The 27789-nt window shown below is 45.9% G+C and overlaps 2 protein-coding genes across 4 annotated transcripts in view; one reads left to right on the forward strand and one right to left on the reverse strand.

Annotated features, from left to right (window-relative positions):
- LOC142563591 (WD repeat-containing protein 26) overlaps positions 1 to 23863 on the reverse strand; it is a 33288-nt gene extending 9425 nt beyond the window's left edge. Inside the window, exons 1-11 of one of the 3 annotated variants that reach the window (XM_075674168.1) lie at positions 23771 to 23863; positions 21952 to 23099; positions 16444 to 16543; positions 14791 to 14847; positions 9259 to 9395; positions 7737 to 7837; positions 6272 to 6486; positions 4607 to 4717; positions 3364 to 3504; positions 3038 to 3157; positions 367 to 512 (exon numbers count right to left, since the gene is read on the reverse strand). In XM_075674168.1, coding sequence (XP_075530283.1) covers positions 367 to 512; positions 3038 to 3157; positions 3364 to 3504; positions 4607 to 4717; positions 6272 to 6486; positions 7737 to 7837; positions 9259 to 9395; positions 14791 to 14847; positions 16444 to 16543; positions 21952 to 22139 — 1316 coding nt within the window. In that variant the 5' untranslated portion in view covers positions 22140 to 23099; positions 23771 to 23863. The other 2 variants (XM_075674169.1, XM_075674166.1) reach the window with 2 other exon arrangements.
- Positions 23864 to 24106: 243 nt separating this feature from the next.
- On the forward strand, positions 24107 to 26901 carry mRpL33 (mitochondrial ribosomal protein L33). Its single transcript, XM_075674174.1, has 3 exons — positions 24107 to 24447; positions 24569 to 24672; positions 26744 to 26901. Exons 1-3 carry the CDS (start codon positions 24428 to 24430, stop codon positions 26794 to 26796), a joined length of 177 nt encoding a protein of 58 aa, XP_075530289.1. The 5' UTR covers positions 24107 to 24427; the 3' UTR covers positions 26797 to 26901.
- The last annotated feature ends 888 nt before the right edge of the window (positions 26902 to 27789 follow it).

Consider the following 27789-nt stretch of genomic DNA (forward strand, 5'->3'; position numbering starts at 1 on the left):
TCTTCCTCTAGCCTTAGCAGCCCTATGGGACTGTTCCGTGTTTTATGTGATTGCAGAGCCAAGCACAAGTTCTTATGTCTTAGTAAGAAGTGTTTTACATAACACTAAAGAAAAACGTACTTAACACTTTTTAGCAGAGATTCAACTGTTGCAACAGAGGGAATGCTGCTTGCCAGACAACTGTTAAAGGTGTCCTAGCACCGCGAGAAAGGTGCCAATCCGAGAACCCCACTTCCCTGAATTCACACGCTTACACTGCCAGCACAGCGCGCCGATTCTTCCTACAGTTCAACGATAAGAAATTCTTAACGCAGCTAACTCAATGTGCAGCGTGTTGCAGTGGAGAAGGAAGCAGTGCGTGCGTACACATTGAAATCGGTGAGATCATCAAAGACGTATCCCCGGATTCGGTGGTGGGAGTCGGCGGCCAACACCGTGCGCCCGTCCTTGCGGCAGTGGAGGCCCTGTACCCGAACACCTTCCCACGAGTCCAGGACGTTGCCGTCCAGGTCCTGCACCACAGGCGACAGACATGCCATTCAATCAACTCTTGTCGTACGAGAGGCTTATCGTACAAGAGGCTGTCGTACGAGAGGCTTGCCGTACGAGAGGCGTACGAGTTGAATGAAAATGAAAGAATGAAGGAAGACACAAAGTTTAACGGTTTATTAGCAGTACTCTGTTGAGGCACTACTCTGAAAATTGAGAAAGTGCTACATACAGACAAACCCGATCGTAACCAGGTTTTGTGCAATAATGGTAACACGTCAGGTAGTACAACATGCCAAACTCACCTATAACAAACTTAAATGAACTTTTGCGATGCATTCATTAGCACGGATTTGTTATATCCAATGGAGAAAAGAAGCCAGGAAGGTGCTATCCGCTTAATGAAAACTGAACTAGGCGTAGCAAGGTTGTATTTTTTTGCCCGTGTCCTAACGTGTTCCTCAGAATCAATAAAAATGGCATTCTAAACATTCTAAATACACAAAATTGTGTACACCTGCCCCAGTCTACTTCTCTCAATGCTTTTACAGTACTGGCACAACACATCCACCTGGGCAGTGGACGCCCTGAGTTCCATATGTACAATATCTAGTTTGTTGCATGGTAGTTACTTTACACGAGCATCAGTCAGTAAGCCTTGCATGCTCGATATAGAATATAATTAACCTTATCCAGGTTTGTTACATCTGGATTTGATTGTCCAGGTATAAAAATAGCCGCTACAAGGTTTCTGGTGAGAAATCAAAGCAATACACAGAATCAAGCAAGCCATCGCAGGCTAAGAGACAAGAATCACAGCTGGATTTCAAAGATGCAGTATGTATAAGCATAGCAGTATGTTATTGTACATTGAAGTCACCACGACACAGTGTGGAAACTTGCTCCCCTTGTACCTACTTGACCCTTTATTGACGGAACACAGAAAGACCGGAATTATTTTTTTCCCATCTAAATGTGCGAAACACACGGTGAATAAGCATAATCAACGAACAGAAAAAATATTTGGTGGAAGCTTTCTCAGCAATAGTGGGAGAAACACCAAGCAGAAAACTGGAAGTAGACTTCACCCCAACCCATCTATGGCTTCGTTAAGAATTTGTACAGACAGCACTTGTTATCTGTAAGCCATACGTGCATATTTTATTTGCTTTATATCATGTGTGATACCAGCGTAGCCATAAACTTCCGTCTTCCTCGTCCTTTGTTCCTGCTCTAAACCAACAAACGACACTTAATGCCTGTCATTCCATGCTGGCCGAGGACATCTAGCAAGGAGCTTCATGCTCATTACTAAAACTTGGCAAAGAAAAAATCATTTTTTTTGGTATGTTGCCTGTGAGCAACACTCGTCTAAAAGGGTTCATAAGGCACTAAAGAGCACCTCCAAGTTGGCTTAGTTTGCTTTAGGTAGGTAGATGAGACCATTAGAAGGCCAAAATTGCAAGAACAAATATTTTTTAATCATTTGAGTCATATTTGAGTCATTTTCAATATCTACAATTCATTTCGCATTAATGTGTGAAGTTTCTCATTTCATGGACCCAATTTACAGTCAAATGCCTCTAAATTAAATGACCTATACGATGAAGGAATAATTATGTCCCAGTGCTACTGTTAGCAGTGCAGTTCACGACCTTTGCAACAAAGTGACCTGTATAATAAATGATTTCGGAGACCCCAGCCACTCTGCTATACAAGCATTCGACCATGCAGCATGCCTCAGTGGTGAATCGGAGCCAATTTCAATTTTGGCACAATGAATTTTTTTGACTGCCTGCCTTGGTATCTCGGCACCCAGAGCAGGCAGAATAAAAATGTTTATTTGCTTTTTCAGTGAAAGTTGTGTCTATCATAAGTGGAATAATGCTAGCAGATCGTCAAATGTTGGCTTCAACATTTAATTTTTTGACTTCTTCTTGCCAATTTGTTCCCACATCACAAAAGTGAAGTTCAATTTATTATAGCGGCACTTATATTGACCCCTTTCAAAAAGAATGCTTGCATAATTGCATTCTCTGCCTTTTGAGTTATTGGCCCACGCATTAAAGCTAAATTTCAATTTTGCCGTTTTCTGACAATACAGGCCTGAAACAATGGCATGCAATTTGTGAGTATCTCGAGAAATGTTAAAAAGATTGCTTTCAGAACCAGGCTGCCCCTTCGGGACTTCGTTTGCAGTAGTTAGCTTGTACTAGATCTGTTTGTCACGTCTGTTTTTATAGACTTCACATTACACAATGTTCATATCACAGTTAGTCTTTAAAAACTGTACAAACTCATCTTGCCAATGACTTATTTGTAGCCGAGTTAATGACCAACAGGTGTCTATAACAGTACGGCCGCAGTGGCAGAGCTCGCTTGTTTCATCTCCAGATCGGACAATCGCTAGTCTTTGGCTATTGGCCCGACAGGTAATTGCCTTCATGTCAATGCTGATAGAGAAAAAAAAATTGAGGTGAGAAATGATCCCCCATAGCTTCTTTTCGTTGGCAAACATGCCAGCGTATACCAAAGAGGTGCCACTCACACATTGGTAAAACTGTCCACGGATACCGCCCGAGACAAACTTCTTTCCGTCGCGGTGCCACGCGCATGACGTGATGCTGTCTTCAGGTTGGTTGGTCATCTTCACTCGCAGCTCGCCCGACTGAAAAAAAAATAAAGGAGTTCCACAAACCTCCACTTTTCAGAAATGACAGCCTCATGCTCCGAGGCTGTCGGGTTGTCCCGTGTTGTAATGAATAGCGGCATGTAGTTGCTGCAACGTTCAACTGGTGAAGCAAAGCAAAGCGCAGTTTAACCCAGCAGTGGAACTGGTCACCCTGTCAACCGGGCAAAGCAGAAGGCACCCACCTGAACGTTCCACAGCCACACATCCGCACCGTCCTCTGGCCCACAAACCAGCAGCATTGTGTCGTCGGGACTCCAGGCGGCATAGGAAGCACCGTATGGATGGCCTTCCAATGTTCGCTTCAGGGAGAGAGTCAGCGTCGTCTACACACACGTGGGTGAGAGAGGAAGACAACACGCTAGTAATGACTTGATGGGGACTACTAGTTGGTGGAACATCAGACGTGCTGCTTTGCAGTGTAACAAAGGATGGGTTGACAACAAGGTGATGCAGACATGGCAATGTGCACATCACATGGTTGCTTAAAACCTGCTTTTTGTTACACTACAAAGCCATGCTCCTAGGCATTATGAGCGTCTCAATAAACAGTAGCACTTAAGACACCTGCTGCATAACTCGTTTGGAAATGGTAGCTCTAATCCAGACCCTTTTGGCACAAACACGATAATAAAATACACTGCGTGCTCATGAATAAGATTTCAAGGCCAGGTACAATACGGTACGCTCTTAAAGGGACACTAGAGGCAAATAATAAGTTGACATGGACTGTTTAAATACCATTCCAGAAACCTAGCAACTCTTGTTTCGTGTCAAGAAAGGACTTATTTTACGAGAAAATTTCATCTCAAGGGTCCGAATACCTTTTTCGAAATTCAAATCTCCCACCACCCTACAGGGGGAGTGGTGATGTTGCATATGCCACCACCACTTTTTGCTGCCATTGGTGAGTAAAGCAGCGCCCAACAGACGGTGGCACTGAGCCAAGACAGAGCAGTGGATTCGGCGCTGCAGCTGCTTTTTTGGTCAAGTGGCATAGACCCTTCAGGCATCCCGCAACATCACGTGGAAGTTGAATTCTCTGCTACTTGCAGTTTGTGCGAGCCAGCAAAACCAGCGCAGCACTATGCGATAATGAAAGTGCTGAAACGCGGAAGCGTGGACGGCGCAGAGTCGAATGAAAACCAAACCTAGCGACCGCCCGCATCTTTGCCAAGGGTAATTTCAACTAGTTTCTTCTAAAAATGAAACAGAACTGAATAAGTTGCATTTTATTTCGTCTTATAATACAATACAATGATGTTTTTTGATACGACCCTAACCGTAACGCACAAGCTGTGACCGACAAGCGGGAAAGTGGCGCCTTCTAAGTGACATTTCTTGCAGTCTGTGATTGGTCGGCTTGAGCTCAGCCAGCTTGCCGATCTACACAGTCAAATCAGAGCAGTGGGTGTGCAATGAACTCACCGGATTGACCTCCCAGATCTTGACAGTGGAGTCCTTGGATCCCGTAGCGAGAAGTTCGCCGGAATGGGAGAATCGGCAGTACCACACCTCATCACAGTGGTCATTGAGAATCTGCACAGCACGCCAAGAGCAGTCCAGGCAATATAACTTATTTTTTGTCTGCTTGTTTAAAATCTTTCAACCGCAAACATGGTCCTGTGCTTCCGTTAAAAAAACAGCTCAACAAACTTTTTCCAATGTTATATAAGCTGGATATTCCCGTAAAGCTCTCCATTACCATAAAACGCTTTCGTCTACACACACACCAATTTCTACATTCATGAGCAAAAGCGAAAGAAATAACCATCTGGCTTTCAAGCTTTGAATGAACCACAACTGGCTGCCTTGATGCTTGAGGCACCTGGGATCATTCTGAAGGACAAGTCCCAGGAGGTTATCGCTGTGCCTAGTACGTCAGTGCCGAGTACAATATAGTAGAGGTCTTAGAACCTCTCAGAACTTATCCTAAGCCAAGCAGTACACAAGTAGGAGAAAATTACAAATGACTACAGTAGATTTTCAGAGGAAACAGGATACGACAGTTCAACTGTATTCTGAAAACTCTGGGTGAAGACTGCTGAAGTAAACATTTTAACAGTGGCCCACATTTTCATGCGAGAAATAGTTCCCAAATGACAATCGTTAAACACACTTCGTGACACAATTTCGAAAAGCGTGAAATACCTAGTGTTAGATTATGTTGATATTGAGTAAGCCTCTGTGCAAAATGTCACCTTTAAAAGTGAATGCTTCAAGAAAAGCCCACAAAAGCTGATGTTTTTTTTATAATAAAACTAAACAAAAGATCGGTACCATTACTGCTCCTTGAAAATGATGCGGAACCTGAAATTTCAAGATCCAGCATGACCTCAGAGATCAGTAGGTGCACGTCACACACCGAATGTCTCGGAGGCTGTATTCTGAGACCTGAGTAATTTACACTGAGCACCAGGTACTCATCTCAGTTCAGCAGATTGTGTTTGAGGAACCTCAAAGGGGCTTTTACATGAGGGTTTGTTTGCTAAGGTGATATTTAAAGGCTGTTAACTAAAACAATTAGACAACAGGTGGTGTTCACAATGTGACAGCCATAACACACTTTCGGCTCTTGCAATCACTTCTGGTGCTTGCAGTATGCAAAAGAACAGCTTTCAAAGTTGGCTTCTATTGCACTTCAGAGCTATTGCTAAAGGCTGTCACATGACCACCGCAGAGCTTTTTCATAATTTTCAAGTGCGCTTACAGTGCTCTACAGTGCACATTTGCCGAACAGACGGCAGCACCGGTCCATCATCCAAATGAAGGCGAAGTGCTCGCTGCACATGCTAGGTCTTGTCTCTTGCTCAGGGTTTCACCACTTGAGCCACGTCTATATTTTTCATGCAACAATGCAAGGAAGCTCTGCTTGTACACACTGTTCGCAAAAAATGACCATGCCACCATGGGCTGGGCAAACTTCCTCGCAGGGAAGCTAGCCTCACAATCACGTAAAAGGTCTACTTATTACCGACCCTGCAGCTTTGCGCCCAGATTGCTTCGAGAGTACTCGCTTACAGACAGCTTGGGCAAAGTGAAATCTCAATGCAGCAGGCCTCAAACGACCGCAACGCCAACGCCTGCCGTTACCTGAATGGTGCGGCAGGGAAACTGCTCCCGGGAGCAGACGTGGTCGGTGAGGAGGCAGCAGTTGTCGTCCAAGATGAAGGACGGGTCGCTTCGGAGGTGCGTGGGCTCGTTGTGGTACGTGCAGCGGTCCCGCTGCAGCTCCACCGCCTGGCCCAACAGCGCCCGCAGGCGCCGCGGAGGGAGCATCACGTTCGCCGGCAGAAAACCTGCGCACACACCCGCACGGGAAAGGACTTTTGAGGCGAGACAGGCACGCAAGTCTGCAGCCGGCGGGCTGGACTGGCAGACGACTTTCTGTGGCGTCGGAGACGAAGCTACGGAGCCAAAGCGCACTTGCGACGGCGCCCCGTGAAAAATAGTCCCATGCTCTCATTGGCATTTAAGCCAAGTGCAACGAAATCGAGCATCCTACATGAAAAAGCCTTGTTTGAAATACGAGTGGATACGTGACCAAAAGGCTCGTAAATGCAGACGTTTCCGATACTGAAACTAAAAATGCTGCCGCTACACCCCCCCCCCCCCAATAAAAGCAACACGCAACTAAGAATAAACAGCTCCTCGGCACGAATTCGGAGATAAGCCTCTGCCTGTAGCTTGCCACAGTGCGCTGGGACTTGCGTCATATCCACCAACTCCCAGGTGCAAGCATCATCTGCCTAGGTGCTATTTAAAAAGGCTGCTAATAAGAAAATTAGACACTTACCAGCCCTGCAGCTTTGCCAAGATTGCTTCAACAGTATATACAGTACTCACTCATAACCAATTCAGCCAAAGTTAAATTTCATTGCAGCTGACCTTTAAACTGAGTCATGAGAAACAGACTGTCTTTTTACTACAGCACTTATCTTAACATAACAGATAAAATATGCTGCTCCATGAGTCATTTTGAATTTTATTTCCACGCTGCGCTCCTCCGTGCTTTGGCCAATTCAAAACCATCGCAAGTAGCAAGCCACGCCGAGTCTGTACGTGCTCCTAGAAACAGACACTGAAAAGTGCTGTCAGGACTCTGCCGGACTACTTGGCATAGTAGAACATTTGCGGAGGCTCTGCCCCTGTAGCTTCTCCTTCAATGCCACAGAAAGTATTCTGCAGGTGTAGCTTGAACGTGCACAAAGTTATCCTAGAATACGGGTGACTGTAGCTCGAGGTTGCCCTTCGTAGAGAATCGACTGCTGTGACGTAGAATGCGTAGTCAAAAGTCAGAAAAATTATGAAGGTAGTGTCGCTGGCTGCATGTCAAGAAACTCCACATTGATTTTCAAGCATGGCCTCTGTACAGCTGGCATCAAAAGTTTACGGACAGCAGAATATTAGAAATATCAAAAAACTGATCACTGACATATGTTTACCAGTTCTTCAGTACCTGCAACAAATCCACGGCTTTTCATAATTACAAGATTGCTGTGCGAAACAAGAAAGCATAGCTGCAGTGCACAAAAACGCAAAAGAAGGGATTTAAACTCACTCTGGAGTTTCTCCATGAGCTTCTGCCGCGACGTGTGGGTCTTGCCTTCCCAGTTGGACATGGACCGAAGCTCTTCCGCGCTGCCACACATCATGTAGCTGCGCACAGAGGCAGAGCAACAATTACACAAATGAACAAAATTCCTGTGTGTTATTTACTGCATTTATTTTAGAAGCATTTATTGTAGAAGTTTTACTGCAACGGTGGTGGCTGCATATGGCATGGCTGCCCAGGCCCTATGTTGAAGCGATATGCAGTGAGTTTAGAGTCTAGATGCACCGAGGGCTAATAGCTTCATGTGCTCTCCGTTCTCACCGCTTTGTTAGCGTTGAAGCGGGAGGCAGCACGAAGGTAAATTCGCACGCTACTGCTGCCACGCTTCCTCACTTCAGCGTTTTGACAGGAAGTTCGCGTGGTCATCGAGTGAGATGTGTTCCATGTTTGCTTGTGCGCACGTGACACCATGCTTGTTAATTTAGTTAGTATGAAAATGTTTACAGGTTTATAAAGCCGACGAAACTAATATCCGTATGTCGCATAGCGGTCTACTAATTTGCTGTCACAATCGATGCTTTGCCTTTGAGTCGAAACTGCGACTTCTTCTTCTTTTTTTTTCTGTAGAGGTTGCTGTTGCTTCACCCTGCGCTCAACTACGACCTTGAGCAGTCTTTTCGGCCAATAACTTTCCATTTTTGCAAGATTTCGCACAACTCAGCACCAGATACGTCGGCATTATTGGCCTCATCATTTCAGGTGCTGTGCCAAGCTCGCTATCTGTGCAGTGCCAGGAACACTGTCGGATGCATAGGTCGACGAGTCCTACCCAGAGCCTACCAAAAGTGATAGCAGTAACTCTAAAAGTTATCACTCAAAATTACCGCCCCTGTGTGCTAGGTACCTGTTGCCAATGAAGTGCAAGTGGCGATGACACATCGCTTTAATTACGAAAGCACATTAAAGAAAATTCGTCTACAAAGGTAAACCCTGCCTCCTTTTTTTCCGATCGCAAACATGGGATGCATGCCTTATTTTTCTTTTATGAATTGTCGGCATGTCACATTCAGGTGTACTTTTATTTACTTATAGTGAGCCCGCGAAGATTAGCTGCACGTTAAGACTTGGGGGTGCATTAGAAATGGGTACTAAATACGGAAAGTATGAAGAACGAAAGAAAGACATCCGCAGACAAATGGTGTAATGCCACGTGTCATGCGCAAAGCACCACTTATCAAAAACTATCCTGCGTAACCTCTATTGCCCTCTGCACGCCCTTTGTTATGGCACTTGACACAGATAGCATGAGAAGGCCATAAAAAGTAGTCCCCAAGCAATTGTGAAGCCAAAATTCTTGTCGCTGAGGGGCCACAAAAGTAATTAGCTGTAAAGTGTACCAAATTTCGCAGCACTGGCCTAGAGGATGAGCGTTTTGACCACACACAGGGCTGTCTGCTGCTTGTAAGCAGAACTGGTTGAGCACATGCAAAAAAATGAAACCGCCCGTCCTTGCTTGGTTTTTCACCTGGAGAGCTCATGGACTCGCTCCGTGTTGTGCCGGAGTGGGGAGAGTCCGTGGCGGAGGCACTGGAGCGCCTCGAGCAACCGTCCTTCCTCCAGGTACTCCAAGTACTTCTGCTCCAGCACCAGGAACAGCATCTCCTGCGACAGCATTGAGAGGGCGAGCAGACGGTTAAGCCCTTTCCGGTTACATCTTGTAACTGGAGTGAAAATGAAAAACTGAATGCCAATAAAAAAGGCAACATTTAAGAGTGCGGCTCTTTAGTGCCTGTTTCTGTGGTGAGCATCGTACCTTGCAGCCAAGTGAACGAGCACAGCAAAAGATGAGAGCGAACGCAGAGTGCAGCAGGGGGTGAAATACGGCGAAAGCAAAGATAGTACGAGGAGGAAATCGGAGGAGGAGAGTAAGGCGAGAGCGTGAGAAGAAAAGCACAGTGGCGCGCAAAAGACGGACTATGGCGACAATGGCTACAAGATGGCGCCAGAGTTGCGCGTGTCATTCAGGTGCCTCGATGAGCTCAATTGCATCCCCTCCATTCGTGGGGGCACATGCATCAAGGCATTCTACACGTCGTCTGTTCACCAAAGCACTGCATGAGCAGAAGTCTATCGGCAGTGACTGCTGTGAATCGTGACCACGCGTCAGCCACCCACTGCCTCTCGAAATCTCCCAATTAGCGAGGCAGTCGCTCCACACTTCGCTCCGTTTGGAATGTGCCGCACGAAACAGGTTGTCCGTGCCACCCAATATATTGCGAAATGAAAACACGTACAGAGCTGCGCACAAATTTCGCGTTAGGAAGTATCGTAATCATCGGTGAATTTTCTTGGCAATATACTGAAGATTTTTCTCGTGAATTGCCAACAACACTGGACACTGGAGAAGGCAGCATATGGTTCTTCAGAATCCTTAATTCACAATCATGACGGTATGACGTATGGCTACAAATTATTAGAAGAGACCGTTATTGTGCGACTTAAGGCAGCAGATATGGCGGTAGGCTCCAATAATATGATGCCGAAGCACTAGGTTCACATGACGTGACACATGGGCATTCTCAAAATATGAAGACCCGTGTTTATCAGTAGCACAAAGTAAAAAAAATTATCTGATTATATATGCTAACAATAAGGTTTAGGAGATTTCTCTTTCCATTGGTGTTTCTCTGTGCCCAATAATTCTTATAAAACGTTACGATTTCTACAAGGATCATTGGACAAGAGAGGGTTAACAAAGGCAACGAGATTTTTCACTTTGGTTTGTTAAGCACTGTCTGCATGCAGTAGGCAACGAGCAATATTCCAGCTTCACACACTATTTTCCAATAAAATTAGTTATTGAATGGTGTTGTAGCATGGCACTGTAGAATGGCATGTACGCAATGCCTGTCAACTTTTGTTGTGACTAAGCTTTTGCCTTTCTCCTGCGTTTTCTGTTTTTTTTTTCTTTTCTGATATTTCTTTACATGTTAAACATGCTGTGTGGAGTTTTAAGGCAAAAGCTCTAAGTGGCTAGTGCGCGATGGCCTTGAAATAAATGCGGCGTCTACTCAAGTGGTAAAAAAAACAAAAAAAAAACATGATATTCTTCGAACGCATGGCGGGTGGAGAGGGGAACAAGCGGTGCATGTAGACAGAATAAAAATCGGGTGTTGCATCGCTGACATCACGCGGCACCAGCGGCTGTGCCAACAGCTGACTGCGAAGCGAGAGAGACGACGATGGGGGACGCTCGCCTGGGGTATAGCAAATTGCGCGATAAGGCCCCGGAAGTATGCTACAGCCGTGAGTGCTCGCCAAGCAGGAAACCAGGTGCGACATGCAAAGTGGCGAGAGCAAGGCGTGTGACCGCGAGTGCAGCTTTGCCCTGCTGAGAGGAGGCAAGATAATTGTGTTAGGCTTGTGTTACACATATGTAACATTTACTGGCGACAAGCATGCTGCACCTTCAGGTAGTGCATTAAATGCTCGCATGTGTCGTTGAGGAGGTCGACCTAAAGCGGCACACATGTACTTCACACTGCGGCTCGTCATGCCCTGCAAGAAGTCTCACCCCTCTGATAGTACAGTAGAACCCCGCTGTTACGTTCCTCACTGCTGCGTTTTCCCGGCTGCTACGTCGTTTTCATCCGGTCCCGGCATAGCTTCCATAGGATCCAATGTATAAGGAACCCCGCTGTTACGTCGTAGCTGTGAAAACGTTCCTGCATGATACGTCGCAACTTAGCCCCCCGAACCCGCCTGGGCTAAAGTAGGCAACGCGCTCCAACCGCCATTTTGGCTTTTGACGAGTTTTGGCCGGGCTTGGCTATGGAACTGGCTGCAAGAAGCCGCACGCCAGTTCGAGAAGGTGTTCGAGAGGCCGCCATCGAATTGGCGTGCGGCTTCTTGCAGCCAGCTCCATAGCCAAGCCCGGCCAAAACTCGCCAAAAGCCAAAATGGCGGTCACATACGACGACTACGTCGCCGTGGATGTTGTTGTCGGGACGTCAGAGTGTCAGAGCATCGCCGAGATCGTTGGGATCTCGGTCGCGAGTGAAGTCGCAGACTGCGATGCACGAGCCGCATGATGCCGGGGAGTTGCCAAATCGTAGCTTTCGAAAAGCCGTTGCGGCTCTGGACCTCCTCCGCAGGTACGTCGCACCTCACAGCGACGCTGACAGCAATGCGGCCTTCCAGGCTATTGAGAAACGTGTGGTGATTTCTAGCGAGCGAAAGAAACGGCAAGCCACAATTCTGGACTTTTTTTTAGGTCCTAAGCGCACTCTGTGGAAATAAATTGTCTATAGTTGAAGCTGCACTTTTTTTCATTCATTTTCGGAGCTTTCCTCACTGTTGCGTTTTCCCGGCTGTTACGTTTTTTTTCCCCGGTCCGGTGAAAAACGTATGAACGGGGTTCCACTGTATAACTTAATGCATTACCAAGTGTGCAGCAGGCTTTTGCCTTCGTGTGTTACAGGAGTGTAGCATGCTGCTGAACTTTTATTTATTGCATTTGCATCATTATTCATGCCACCTTTCTTATCTTTGCTGCATAGTCAAGAGCTCTACAAGAGCTCATCTGGTCATGTAGCATATGAGAGGAGCTTGTGTTTTTGTCATCCTTGCTACAATTTTTTGCATCCTTTCGCAAGCACGCATTTCTCAACTTGTTTCATTCTTTTTAATGTAGAATATTTAGTGATTTCTTGTGATAATGAAGGTGTACATCTGTAAAATACTCTTCTACAATAATGCCCTCAGGGTGAATGTAGAAACAATGAATGAATTATTTATTAATGCCAAACTAAGATAGCAGACCTCGGACTATAACTACACTCTGTCTCACCAAGTCCGTGCAGTGCAGTGAAAACTAGGGCACGTGTCAGCCAATCGGTAATGACAGCCGACTTGTGTTCCAGATAAGAGAGGAGCCCACTGTACACCACCAATCCTTCAATGAAACTTGCATTCAGTCGGCGTTGCGTGGCGGCCAGTCAGAGGCAGACAATGGAGGAGCCCGTCATCTTTTGGTTCTCGTTTCTGGTTGGCTTATGCAACCTATGCCTCTCCCTGCATCGCACGGTGTCGGCGAGACAAAGTAAAGAAGAAACCACCATCTGTTCCTTGGAACATCACGCTTTTGAGGTGAGTCTTGCCTCGTCTCCGAATAAAATTAAAATTAAATTATGGGGTTTTAGGTGCCAAAACTACAATCTGATTATGAGGCACGTGTAGTGAGGAACTCCAGAATAACTTGGACCATCTGGGGTTCTTTAGCATACACCTAAATCTAAGCATACGGGTGTTTGGACCATGGAGGAAGGAAAAAGGGAGCAAAATGTCAAGCAGCTAGCCTCGCTCCCCTAACTCTGTTCCCTCTTTCCTTCAAAGCCCATCTGCACATTGGCTCTTGGGAAATGGACCCTATACGGTTGCCAGACCTTTCAAGGCATCATTTGGTTCACGCAGCTCTTCACAACGCCCTCGCCGAGATCGACCCTTGCCATTCACCTCCCTGCTCTACCCTTCGCTATACTTTCCGCACACCCGGTGGCTAGCAATTACAACTTATCTGTCACACGCTCAGGACCTATTTCCAATGAGCCTCTCCTTTACATCCTTTTGTGAGTAGACTTCAAAGTTGTCATGTGACAGTCCCTCCTAGTCCATCTCCTTCCTTTGTGGTTTCAACAGTGCTGGGAGTGGGAGGCTGGCCATATCAGTTAAGGCAAGCTAGATGAGTGACATAATTTCGTTACAGAATTTTGCACATTCCTTGTCTCTGCCTCGGGCCACTAGTGAGTACAGAAGAATGACTCCACACTAACAATGGTTAAGTTAACAGATAATTCTGCAGCAATAATAGTACTGTGCAAAGCTTTTTCTGAGAAACCTACATTGGGTTTTGTTTGTAGTTTTTTGCTGCTCTCGAGTGAATGAAAATTTCCTCTTTCATAATACTATTACCACCACCTTGCACATATAGCTAAAGACTGATCTGCCAATCTGAACTAGTGCAGTTGGTTGTCTTACGAGATGCAAGTATTTACGATGCTGGACATATTTCATTAAGCACTTGCAAGCTTTAAGCCAAGAAAGCAGGTGGAAGGGTTAATTTGCTTTATTGTTATACTTTCGTCATGTAAAGGGTCGGTATAATGTAGAGGTTCCTTCCACACGATTATTTGGCAATTTTATCATCCACTCTTCACAGCTGGATGACCGCGTCGATAAGGCAAGTGGAATGCCATTCTGACAACTGAGAGCCCAAAAAGGAATGGCATTGGCATAGAATCGCTATGTTATTCCGGCCCTGGTACCTTTGATTTATGCGTGTCCTTTCTTTACAACACTACGGTGCCTAAATGCGTGCGCTGAGAAAATGGTGATGCAGAATCAAGTTTAACTGGCAATGGAGGTGACACTACATGAGGATTACAAAATCACAGGTCAGTGAACAACCAGTGTTCAAAGGCTGTTGATGGTGAGATTGCACAAGTACTGTTGTGGGAGGGCTTAAGTGCAGCTCTTAAGCAGGTTAGCATGAGCACAAATACATAGGAAGAACACACATGAACACATCGGAGTGCGCGATGCTGGGCTACGATGCTGGTGTGATGCCGGAACGCAAGAAGACAAAAAACCGAGTATTTGCCATGCAAGTCAAAGGAGATGAAAGGCACACAAACATCCTTCATGTCCTGTTCCACTGCAGTGTAAATACTCGGTTTTCAAGAACAATGCACTAACGAGCTTAAACTCGTCGCCTTCTAGTGCATATTTCACAAGCAAGAGCTACCACAGCTTGAAGCCACAAGACAACAGTGCACTTTGACTGCTCTTGCACAACTAGCTCGCTGTCTCAGATACTTTCAGGCAGCTACAGTCACACTTTTTACCAATTCAGGAGAGTAGCAGCACAAAATACACAAGACAAACACATGTGTAGAACCTATAGGAAACTGTTCAGGAGAGTACCAACACAAAATACATGAGACAAACACATGTGTAGAACCTACGAGAAACTGCTAAGAACAACTGCCCTCGTACTCACCACATATGCTTGGGGTGATTCAAGTAGCACCTTCAGCTCACTGAGATCGGCCTCCGCCTGAAACACGCAAAGGAGTTGTCTTTCACAAAGCCGCAAATCAGTGACGCACTTCTGGACTCGATTTTGTCAAGGGGGTCAAAACACTGCTATTGTGAGCACCATGAAAATTCACTGCAGTACCTCTTTTCACTAAGCTTATGATGCACCCAGTAAAGAGTGAAAGCATTTACCATAAAAATTTAATAAACATACACATAAGCCTATCATATATTGTCACGTGCCAAGGCAAGCAGCAGTACCAGCAGCCAGACACGAAAAATGCCAGACACAAAGAGACGGTTTCTCCAGCTGGCGTGGGATCTTTGACTTCGTCGTCTCCTTCACCGTTTTTGCTGGGCACGCAATGATGACCGTTTGCTGGCTAAAAACGCCAAATGGCAATATTAATACAATGCTCCCCGCAATAAGCTGCGCATGCCTTACTAGGTGGCTAACTGCACCTGAAGAAGCATCCAACTGCCTCTTTGAAAAAAAAAAAGAAATGGTGCATGCACATTACGACAAAACGGCAAAATGATGGGACGTGCGAAAAGCGGACACATCATGTGCGAGAGTACAGAGAGAAACGAGCAAGTGATAGCTTGTTAAATGATTGGTTTCATTTTAAATGAAACCATTTCACATGGTTCTCAAGCTGCAAAGAACTATACTTCAAAAAGCAAGTATAAAGGCACAACAGACAAGGCACCCTTGGTGGTCCTTTCTTTATTCTTCGTTCTTTCATCATATTTCTTCATGCTTTAGAAGCTATGTTAAGAGTGAACAATTCAACCAATAGTAAATTCTCCTGAACTAAATGATATCTTTTTGTTCAATACAAACCATGCCAAGGTCGGTATAACGAAAAAATTCCCTTCACTCTTATTTCTTTCTTACCATTGAGCGTTTGTAAACAGCCAATCTCAGTGCCAACATTAAGTGGGGCAATGCTAAGGCTATTGACAAAGCATGAAAAGGAAAAGCAGTGGAATATTGCAAGCGTTCGATGGAAACTCATCTGGTCAGGACTACAACTATGCCTAGATCAATGAAACTGGCAAGATCTCAAGACAACTGAAACAATACAGGCGTGACGATAACAAAACCATCACCTGTCCCCCGCACTTGCCCATGCGTGCACACAAGTGCAATTATGTCTGACTGGGACAATGTATCAGTGATCACTAAAGAAAGAAACATGATGAATAGGTAAATACTCGAATCATTACCGATGCAAGTGACACCCAATACCACAAACTGAACCGGACGAATAGCACCTTGCCCCGAGTTTATTCCTGATCGTCGTGTCTACCTAGTGTATACCACTGCACTGCGAACAAGGAACCTCTATGGGTTCCGAAACGCCAATTAACCTTTGACATGGTCAGTGAATACAGAATTTGCATTTATTCTAGCCGCAGAATAGAAACCGTCACTTTATCCTGACCATAGAGATTTACAAATGCTGACAATATAAGTACAATGCCCAACCAATCCAAATTAAAAAAAGAACAATTCATTTTTTTCTAGCTGATATGCACTCCTTGCACACTGTATTATGTCCAACTAAAGCGTGGACATTTCTGTGCAACAGAAGCTCGAAAGAGCTCCCACCTTCGCCCAGTCTCCCTCCAGGACGTGCGTCTGGAACTTCGCGGCAGCGGGATGGTCCAAGCCACAGCCAGACTCCTGGATGAGCTGTTCTGCCGTCCGGCTGCAAGTAAAAGACAAGCAAGCCACAGGGCAGGGTGTCACTGGTTTTTCATCCGACGCAACTTGCTAGAACATCCTACACATCACATATTTATAGAATGTCCAGTAGTCCAGTGTTCAGTAGATCTTGGCAAAACCACACTTAGTTAAGCGGACAATAAAATGGAGTTTCTCAACGCCATAGTTGTCAAAAAGGATATCAGTTATAGTACTCCTCTGCTGGCTGATTGTCAGCTATAGCTGGAAGTGCACAATTCTATGCATTTTTCTTTCTGTTATCATATCGGTTAGCCCTTTGTGAACGAGGATAAGGAAACTAGAAGGGATTGATTGATTGGTTCAAACATTATAAGTCAACAGAAGGGCTACGAGAGATAACAGTGGATGACTCCAGAATTATTCCGAGTTTAACATTCACCCGAATCTTGATACACAGGCACTATAGCTACTTTCTGTCCCCATTGAAATGCTGCCATCGTGGTTGGGATTCAAACCCACGACCTCACGGTTAACAGCAGAACACTATAGCCAATGAACTGTGGTGGATAAACTAGAGAAGTATGACAAGGTTAGGAGAGGGAAATAAAATATTAATACTAGGTACTAGGAATAGGGCTGAGAAGATGTCCTCCTATTTGTCACTCAAGTGATAGGCGTGTAATCTATTGAAATACAGATTTAGCAGTGCCTTCTGCTTTTCCAGTCTCCTTTATCAGAAATATCAACCATCACAAACACTGACCCTGGGCAGCTTTACCCTACTGTATCCACTGTTCTGTAATTAACCCAACTCAGAAGGAGTGTCAACTCGGTGAATTGATAAGGCATCATTGTGAAAAAAAAAATGGTGAATAGGAATGGGACATAAGCAAAGGACAAGAACACAAGTGATTAGTGATGAGTTTCATTTCACTTAGTGATAAAGAGTTAGATACCTTTACAACCCTGTGCTGTGTACCCCGAGTTGTTTGTTGATCAATGCTGCGCTTACACGTGACTATTTTCTATATTTTTTTCTTGAGTTCTAATGCTTTGTGTCTCCGTAAGAGCAAACTGTGGGTAAACACTTGCGTCATTGTCCCTGGTGTCCCTGTCCCATTGGCATATTTTTTTGCCAAAACAATTTCAGTACAAAGGCCTTCCTTCCACAAACGTTCAAATCTAGATTGTAGGATAACTGACTCTGACATCATATTGCGAAACATTTTAACAAAAGCAACAGCTTCGTTTTATTTGAAATGTCCTCAATATACACAGGGAAAGAAAACAAAACACAACTGCAGATTAAACAATATGAAATTCTAGAACTTGATGTGCCAAGACCACAATATGATTGCGAGGCATGCCAGTAGTGGGCGACTCCGAACTAATCTTAACGACCTGGGCTACTTCAACATGCACCTATTGCACAGTGCAAGGGCGCTTTTGCATTTCCCCCCCATCGAAATGCGGCCACCACGGTGGGGATTTGATCCACCGCCCTCGGGCTTATCAGTGCATTGCCGAAACCACTACACCACCACGGCAAATGTGGATTACACTGTCTCGGTCAAGTTTCCATTGCATCATCGCTGCTGTCAGCACAGTTTACTAGTGCACTAGCTTCAGAATTTCCCCACTTCCCTAGACGACAAACCAACCGAGCACAGAAAGCTTCATTCAAATAAAGACATGATGCACTTAGAGTCATGTATTCATTGCAGTAAGGATATTTAGGTACTGCGTTGTTTACCTGCATAATTTCATATGGAATAGAGCCACCCATGGGCACATATGTAGGTATGGCTGTTTTGTGTGCGAGCATTAGGCAGTACAGCCGCAGCAGAAGCCACAGTAAGCAGGGTATGGGAGGGCCCGCAAAGAAGGCTTCTTTTTTAACAGCAGTGCGTGAGCGGGCAGCATTGCAATGTCCACGATGCAATCTCTGAAATTTAGGTCAGTCGTAGCAGTGGGCTTGAGCAAGCAGCAGGTGTCCTGCAACTTTCCCAGCGGCTGCAATATTCAAAAGTTGTCTCGGGGCTGCTCATGCATGGGTCAGACTTCGTGCACCATTCTCATTCACGTCTACGCTCGTTAGTGCTCACGATCCTCGTCAATGTTCACAGGATGTTTTAACTCGCATGTGGACAAATCTGCCACTCACTGATAGTGTGGTATTCCAATGTATGCTGGCTTGCATCTTCATCAGAATCTTGACTATAGTGATAGGTTTTAATGGTTGCTCTCACCGCCATGTACACTCTATGCTTCCCAAAAAATTCCTTTTTTCTGTTAGTTTTGGATCACCCAGTATATCTTAATATATAAAGAATGCAATTAACTGATAAACTTAGATGAGCTCATTATATCAAGGTTTAGTGATCATGACCGTGAAATGATGAAGTACTAAACCAAGATCGACAAGTGCCAATTTTTGTCTCTCTCAACAGTGGTACTGTGGAGAATGCTGACCTAAGAACACCTTGTAAATGAAGATGGGTTCTACTCATTGCTGTAATGCACATGTACAGTGGGGCAATCTAGAAAGACTTTCAAAAGCCAGAACTGGCAAGCTGTGCAATGAATCATGGATGTGAGCTGCTTGATAATTGTTATGAATGAATGAAATCATCACAAAAAAATTATTTCCTTGTGCTATCCTTATCTTGAATGTCTCCTGGCCTCTGTAGAAAAGACAAGCTGCCATGATTACTTGTGTTTAATCTCATCTCCTGATGACAGATCATCCAAAACCATTGAAATGCTGCTCCCAGAGCTGAGTGTTTTCACCTTGATCTTTCAAAAGATAAAGATACTTTTATCAATATATATGTGTATCTTTCTTTTGCAGGGGGTGTGACTATCTAAAAAGTTCTCCAGCTTGTTTTTTTCAATTGTTAACATGCCAGTCTGCCAGCTTTCTTTCTTATACCTAGACAGCAGAATATAACACCACTGCCTGCTTGATTTATTAGCTCAGAATTGCGGTTTATACACTTGGGATGCTTTGTTAGGGCAACGACATTATCAAAGATAAGTCATGATATTTACTAATCATGAAACTAAAGTTTGTGCACTTGAACACAATGTTACAATCTTGAAGTGACAAGCAGTGATATGTTAACTACAGTAACGACCACAACAGAATATGAGTCACTGAAGTTTTTGCAGACAGTCACTGTAGTCTTTATGGGAAAGTACCTTTGGCTTTCATAAAAAAGTTATGGGGTTTTACGTGCCAAAAGCATGATTTGATTACGACTACACAATCTAAGTACACAGGCATTTTCGTATTTCACCAGCATAGAAATGCGGCCGCCGTGGCCAGGATTAGATCCCGCGACCTCATGCTTAGCAGCCCAACATCATAGCCACTAAACAATCACAACGGGTTTCGGCTTCCATAAGCGTCATTATTTCATCACTTGCAGTAAAACATTTGAGCAAAATTTTTATGCTCCAGAACTCCAGAGTTGTACTAAATCTGTGATTCTTCCACACTGCGAAAATTCGAATTCCCAAAACTATTGACTATCTTTTAACATGTCACGTAGATGTTGGAACACTGACCACTGTGGTTAAGACTGAACAGCCAATCCGCAAACTTTTGGAATTGGAAAAGCTTTAGGACTCAAAGTTAGAGATGCTGTCAAATGGTCATATAAATTAAAGAACCCCGAAAAAAGGGCACATAATAACTCTGCAATTGGCGCTGGAGTACTACGAGGCTTCAGGTAACTCTCTAAAATAAATTGCTAGAAGAAGAGGTCCCTAAGTCAGGGTGCGCTATCGCACAAGAACCCAATGCCTGTGTATGCTGGTTCTAAAACTGCATCTGCTTTAGCAAAAACGGCAAATTATAATTAAACATTATGCTGATGACTTTAGCTTCCTAGAAACAGTTTCGCATGATGGGTGCCTCGCGTTCCTGGCGAGGCACCCATCAGCGCACCTTGGCACCTTATCAGCAACGTTCAGGGGCAACATCACAAGGCCAATGTGCTCGGTCCATTTCTTTTTTTAACACGCGTCGCCCTGCTCACTTCCGGATATCCGCTCATGATGAAAGAGCTCGCGCCACATACTACCACAAAGCAGACGGCGTTTGTCACTTTATCACGTGTCCGCACTGCAGCCACCCAGGAGGTCTAAAAAAAAAAAAAAGAGAGAAGGAAAAAGCCTCCCCGATAGCCGCGGCTTGTTATCTACTGCAGCACTGCCATTGTCAAAGTTAGCGGAAGAGTGCTGGCAGTACTGTAAACATTGGCCAACCCTCAACCACTGCCGACCTCAAGTTCATAACGAAAAAAAAAAAAAAAGTAAGAACGCTAATAAAACGCCGAATTCAGCTACTACGCGAAAAACTAATGTAACGCAAAGTCGGTGCTCGGACGATAAGGTTTCGATCGTTTGCCTAACCTAACAACGCGTCCGTCTGCAACAGACGATCCACTAGCGCGAATGGCAAACGCCTCAGTTCGCGCGGTAACCGCACTGGCGATTATACAGCAACGCATGATCGCAATGTGACGGCAATTCGTACGGAAACAGCAGTACGCGTCATCGTCGCGCTATTTCACAAGTCGGAAGAAAAAACAACATCGTATCACCACAGCACGCACAACAGCAGCTGTCTACAAGCGATTCTCGCGAAACAAACGTCTGGCGCACAGCTGACGAAGCAGCGTGCTGTCGCGTTTAACGGTGTATAAGTTACGATATCGCCGTGAACTCACGCGACGTAACTTTGCATTGCTAATGCATGTAGTACTACACATGTCCCAAGTCGTTCTCCGTGGTGTGACGGCGCGCGAACCCACTAGACCTTGCGTAGGACTGGCGCGTGACTGTGCGATTTTGGATCAATGCAGACGATGTTACCGACGCACAATGCAAGGCAGCAGGTGTTCTTTCTCGGTTGATCGCGTAAATAGCATACACCCGTCCCGAAGAGGTTATATTCAACACATGCTGCCAAACACTAGGATCATGTTCAACGGTAGAAACATTGTTTCTTTATGTCGCAACTGCTATTAGAACGGTTGCGACGCGCTTAAAGAATCAACGGTGCGGAGTAGGCACAGAAGTACACTACAGCCCCACACCAATGCAACAGCTGACCGACGCTTACTACGCACAGCCACCAATGAACTTCTTCCTACAGCAATCAAAAAGTATCTACAACTCCACTTGAGGGGCAACATTATCTTGTCGTGACCTAGAGCATGAAATAGTCGCGCCTTGGCACATCCACCACAGATTGACGACTCGGGGCGAATACCGGAACAGTTTAGTACACTGGCCGAGCTACGACCACGGGCACTTCCGGGGCAGAAAAGAAGGTCTCGGGTTCGACACCCTTCCGAAAAGAACAGACTGGCGCGCGCGTTGGGTGGCCACAGGCAGAAGTGGGAGATCGAGAGAACTCACTTGAGCCCGAGCCCCCGGAGGTGCTGGCCGATGAGGCGGATGATGTCCTGCTCGGTGCGCGAGCCGATGATGTTCTTGTTGACGGCGGTGGCCGAGGCGGCGACGGTCGCCGCCTTCTCGGCCACGGTTGAGGACGCGCTGGTCTCGTCTCCATTTTGCAGAGTGTAGCAGCCGTTCGTCGCTTGCATCACTGCCGGCGCAACCCGCTGCTTCTTGCGCGGCGGAGACGATCCTTCGCCGTCCTCCTGCGTCTTCGCGCACGATGCCAGCCTTGATGCTCGCTGAACGGGCTTGCCCCTTTGTTTTGGTGAAAGTGTTTTCGTTGTTTGGTTGCTTTGCTTGTGCGAGGAGGCCCCTGTCTTTTGTTTGTTTTTGTTTTCCTTTTTGGCTCCGTTCGTTGCTTTCGCTCACCAACGCCTCCGACCCACGCCCCGGGTCCTCCGACCCCCTTCCCCCCGACGGGCGCGGAAACGCTAGGCAAGCGAGCAAAAAAGCGCTTCGTTGGGAAAGCGCACGTCGAAATTTCCCAAGCACACACTCTCTCTCTTTCTCTACCGTCCTCCTCGCCTCGACCGCTTCTCGTTGGCTCGTTGAGGACTTTTTTTTTTTTTTTTTCAACCTCGACTCTCACGCTGCCTTCACGCTTCCCTCAACTCCGATTTGCGTCAGTCTCGGCAGCCCCTTCCAAGTGCGAACACGACGACGTTCAGCACACGGAGACCACACACATGCACACACACACACGCGCGCGCGCGCTCGAGCAGACGCGCAAGTTTCGGGACGACGGCGCGATCTCGCGAACGGGCCCGTCCGCTGAGACCTCGGCGTGCCTGGGCAGCGCAGTGCTGTATGCGAAACCACGACGCAGGGCGCACACGGCGCAGGAGAAACGTTTACGTCCCCAGCCCCGACCCCAGCGAGCTGGAGCACCAGCCGGACGAACAAGAAGCGAGGGTCGTCGTCGCTAGCACTGACGCCCAACAAGCCACAACGACGGTACGCTGCAGCCCGAGTCAACGACGAGGACAACAGCAGTCAGCTGGTTGAGGCTGCCCGTCGGCGGTGACGTCACGGCACTCGCGTTGCACGCTGGTCTGCTGCTGTTCTGCGGAGATCCAAGTGCCATACCCAGCGGCCGCTTCGGATCCCTGCGAAGCGTGAGAGAGAAAGAAAACGATGGTTCGCTTAGCATAACAGCTGGCCGATTCCAAGCGGTTTAATACGGTATTTGCCCAGTGCGCACGCCGCTTCGCCTCAGGGACAGGGCGGATCCAAATGCGCACGATCCGACGAGCTCTCCCAGCAGGTTGAATGTGCGCTCGACATCTACGACCGCTGCACCGTACTCGATCCGATCAAAGCGAAAACACTGGTCTAAACGGGCATACATCCAAGTTCCTGCTCGGACTCAGGACAGGAGAAAATCAAACGGGTCCCGCAAATGCGTGCTAGCACCAAGTACAACCCCTAAGGCGCCAGGTAGAGGAGAAAAAAAATGATCTACCTAGGCTGGCTGAGGGTGCTGGCGTTAGTCACACATGGCGGACGGAGGCTGCTCGCAGTTCACGGTCGTCCCGCAGCTATCGGGCTCCCTTTTTTATAGCTCTCGCCTGGGAGGCTAACGGCGCCTATTCGTGACAGGCCCGCGAACCGACGGCTTGGTGCAACTGAGACACGAAGCGGTCCTGCGGGCCCCCGCACTGGCTCTTCGAGCGAGTCCAACACAGCACGCTTCAGAGCGCACAGGATACACGACAAATAAGCACAGCGCGAGCGATCTCACCACCACCAACAGCCAGCACACAAACAAAGCACGGACCCGTAATTGCAGCCGGAGCCCGGAAGTTCGTACACGCCCGAGTTTGTCGAGCTTTGCAGTCGCGAAACTGTCTAGCCATTTACCGCTCACAATTTTCGGGCACGAACGGCGAGTAGCAGACGGGTGCGTTCCCTATGAAGAAAAACAAATTAACATACCATGTTACAATTTAACGCATTGTTAGTTTTTTTAAACACCAATAGGTGACGCAACAATCTCTATATACAAACATTTTCCGCAATAACGAGTCAAGTTTTTGATGCTCAAGTTACCGGAAGTATCGCAACTAATCTGTGTGCGGTGGCGTTAGAAACAAGACTAAACGCAAGAGATACGAACTCCCTGTGCCTCGCACAAATTAACATAATACGGAAAGCTTTTTTGATTATCCAAGAATTTCGCTAGAATTTGCAGAAAGGTTTGGACACAATCTTGTATAGAAGCGAAACCACTGCCTTTTGGTACGGTAGACAAGGCCGAATCAACTCATCGATACTCACATGGCCAACATGGCGCCCATAGAAAGATGAAATAGTGCTGCGGTTAGATCCGAGATCTACCTGCGAAAAGAGCTGTGGTTTGAGCGCTCACTTTCGCTCTGTCGTCTGCGGATTCGCACATCTCAAGGAGCTTTAGGTGTGCCGGTGCTAAAGCAATATGGCCAAGGCTAAGTCCAAGTGGGTAGCACCTCGTTTACTCTTCTTTCGCTGCGATTTTGGGCGATCACTGGCGCACGGGCCTGAAAGAACTGCGAATACTGAAACTAGCATCGCCTGTTGTTGCTTGTTTCTTTCGTAGGTTCATCCTGGTGCTCTTGGAAAGCATAGTCTCGAAGCACAAGTTCGTCCAGGCACGAGCACGCTTAGACGACAAGCTCGAGCTCTGGAGGTTTGACCCCTACAGTAAGCGTCAGTCTTTGAACGTCGCCAAGCCTGTGCAGCCACTTGCGCCGATAGGACACCCCGGGGCGAAGTTTTCGTTGCAGGCCAAGCTTCGTTTCTGATGTGTGAATTGTGTCGCTTAGGATTCGGTGACCCCTCAACTTGTACGATGTAGCGGAACCTCGTTGATGTAAAGAATGTCGGATACAACGAAATGCATATATTGAGAGCTATACGGCTGTACAGAGGCGCCAATATGCAGGACCCAAATGGAACATCAGTTGTAGCACACGTTTGGCGTTTCACGCAGCAGATATGTACGCTAGCAGCAAGAAGCTAAACATATGCAAGAGCAGCTCAAACACACTCCTTTCTATGCTTGAGCCGTCCCCCTCAAAATGCAGCTTCTAAGTACTTGTGCCACCTACATCCATTAACAGAGCACAAAGCTTGCCTTCACAGCAGGCAACTCTCACTACATAGGCTAGAGAACTGCTCCCATTTGTGGTCAAAATATGGTGGGTCACAATGAAAGTAAGATATAGGTATGCGTCATATAATTTAATGTAACGCTGTGTTACTTTATGCAGAAAAAAATGTGACAATTACTACACAGAAGGCATTGCAGATATGAACCTGTGCACCATTGAACGAGCAGAGTGGCACATCTCTGCTATCAGCATCCACAGCACACTACTTGTGCTCACGACCAAAAGTTAGTATGTTGCATGCTGGAAGCATGAAGGCATGCAAATATGTCATTTTATGTAACCGTGCACCCACAAGCTGTAGCTGTAGTATGGAAGTAGTCATTTTCTAAAAAGCATCGCAGATCAAGAACAGCGCAGCGAAATACGTGGAGTGAAACTTCTATGATCATGCTAATCACATAGCTTCCGCAGCGTTGTCTGCCACCTACGAAATGCAGTGTAGTGTATCAAAACAAAGTCGCAGCTAAACGAGATGTGCCTATGGGAGTCCTTTGGGTAGAACCAATCACGTGAGGCCACACACTGTGCTGCTCTGCAGTTCAACTTATTTTTACCTTGTGTGCCCGTTTTAAGGTCTGGTCTTCAGAGTCTGTAGAGTTACGAGATGGGTTCCAAGAAAAGAGAAGCGCAGTTGAGGATCGCAGAGAATTGGGTAATGTGAATTTACAGGCATAAGGTGGGGTCAGCTGGTACAATGCAGGGGCATTTGGATATTGCTGAGAGAGGCCTTTGTCCTGCAGTGAACGTATAAAATAGGCTGGTGATGATGGACCGGAATTTCAACACATATTTAAATAATTTCTTGTTTCATGCGTGTGCACTGTGCCAGTATAATTGCAATTTATTCTTTTTTCCCAATTCTATTTCATGCTTAGCTACCACTTTGTATATAAAGGTAGTCATTGTAATGTAGGCAAGTATCCGAACAAGTTAAGCGACACTGTATAGGTTATCATCAAAATTATTAACATTCAGTATCTCTTGCATGCAGTGTTCATTTATTCATATCTTGTTTATTACGCTTTCTTTAAAATTGAAAAACTGTATTGATTGGATGTCTGCGATACACTCCAGTATTCCGGTAATGAAAAGTGTACATTCTCAGTTGATATTAAGAGAAAAATATGGAGCTCTGTAGGCCACGTGATGCGTAAGGCAGATAACTGGTGGGCCATTATATATACAGAATGTGTACCGAGGGAAGGGAAGCACAATCAAAGACGGCAGAAAACTGACAATCAACTAGCGCAAGACGGTAATCAGACATGACTGGGAGGGGCCTTTGTTCTGCAGTGGACATAAAAATAGGCTGATGATGATCATTATGACATTCTCGGAGTAAACCAATACCAACACTATACCAGCCATTTCAGACGGCATCATTATGGTAAAGAGAAATGTGCACATTGGTTCCAATGTGCAATGCACTTGTGTGTCCGGTCTTCCTTGTTGTCCAGTGTTTTTTTCCGTCATTCGCAGTTATGCATCCTTGTGAGGTTAGCCATGCACAGTGGCATGTTTGTCCAAGTGTAAAACTGCAATCGAAGGTGTGTTTAACCAGGCAAGCATGCTCAACAGTCTCTCTCTTATTCTTTTTCCAGTCCAGAAGTACAGCATATACAAGGAAATCAAGAAGGTGAAAAGTATAAAGTAACCAGAAGTCATCCAGATATCTTGCTTCATTTGTACAGTGCCCAATAAATAGTTTCAAGTGACATTCAACTAACATGCATTAAATTTTGAGCTGTTGTGGCGCATTCTTTGGTGTCGTTTTGCTTCTGTCTTTGTGATGTCTTCAGCTCTTTATGTATCCTTCTCCATACCCTTTCTATCCCCCGATGAACAGGCAGCAACTATGCCTCCTTAAAGAACTGGTAACACATTTCTTCAAAGTTTGAGAAATGCCACACAGTTCTTTCACATGAAAGGATCACACTTAGCAAGTATAACAGTTTGAAAACACTTGTAGGATCATTTGTTAAATGGTGAAGTTCTGAAATGCTGAACTTTGTGTCAACATTTTGGGACATCAAGAACCAAATAAAGTTATTTGCTTTGCAATTGAATAGAATTATGGGGTTTTACGTGCCAAAACCACTTTCTGATTATGAGGCACGCCGTAGTGGAGGGCTCCGGAAATTTCGACCACCTGGGGTTCTTTAACATGCACCTAAATTCAAGTACACGGGTGTTTTCGCATTTCGCCCCCATCAATATTTGCTTTGCAATGCAAGAGTCAAGGAAATGGATCTGGTTTGTTAAGGAACTGATGTATGTATTTGTTGCAGAGGGGATATTTAGGTAGCATTTGTTGCTTTATAGCTTAATCCCTTAGAAAACAGGTGACTAACAGCATATCTGCAACAATAGTACAGATGACTGTACGTGTATGCCAACTATGTATGTGCATGCTGTCATGTGTTGAGCCATGTCAAGAGATGGCGTAGTTTCCGTGAAATAAAAGTCTGTGGGAGACCTGAAAAAAGAAAAAAAAAACGCTTGTGCGGTAGAAAGCAAGCAGAAGTGTGGCGCTTCTTTCTTCTGACCGCACGTGGCAGCCAAGGCGACCACAGGAACAAAGTGAGCCGGTGTGCCGAAGTCGTGACACAGTCTCCTCTGGTGTAGAGAAACTGAAACTGATTCATAT

Source organism: Dermacentor variabilis, chromosome 11 (genome assembly GCF_050947875.1).
Source record: "Dermacentor variabilis isolate Ectoservices chromosome 11, ASM5094787v1, whole genome shotgun sequence".
Classification (NCBI taxonomy): Eukaryota; Metazoa; Arthropoda; class Arachnida; order Ixodida; family Ixodidae; genus Dermacentor; species Dermacentor variabilis.

Excerpts from the sequence above, each read along its gene's own strand:
- mRpL33 (XM_075674174.1), top strand. The coding sequence starts at position 24,428 with ATGGCCAAGGCTAAGTCCAA. Across the intron at positions 24,448-24,568 it reads ATGGCCAAGGCTAAGTCCAA|GTTCATCCTGGTGCTCTTGG; the intron begins GTGGGTAGCACC and ends TTTCTTTCGTAG. Across the intron at positions 24,673-26,743 it reads CTGGAGGTTTGACCCCTACA|TCCAGAAGTACAGCATATAC; the intron begins GTAAGCGTCAGT and ends TTCTTTTTCCAG.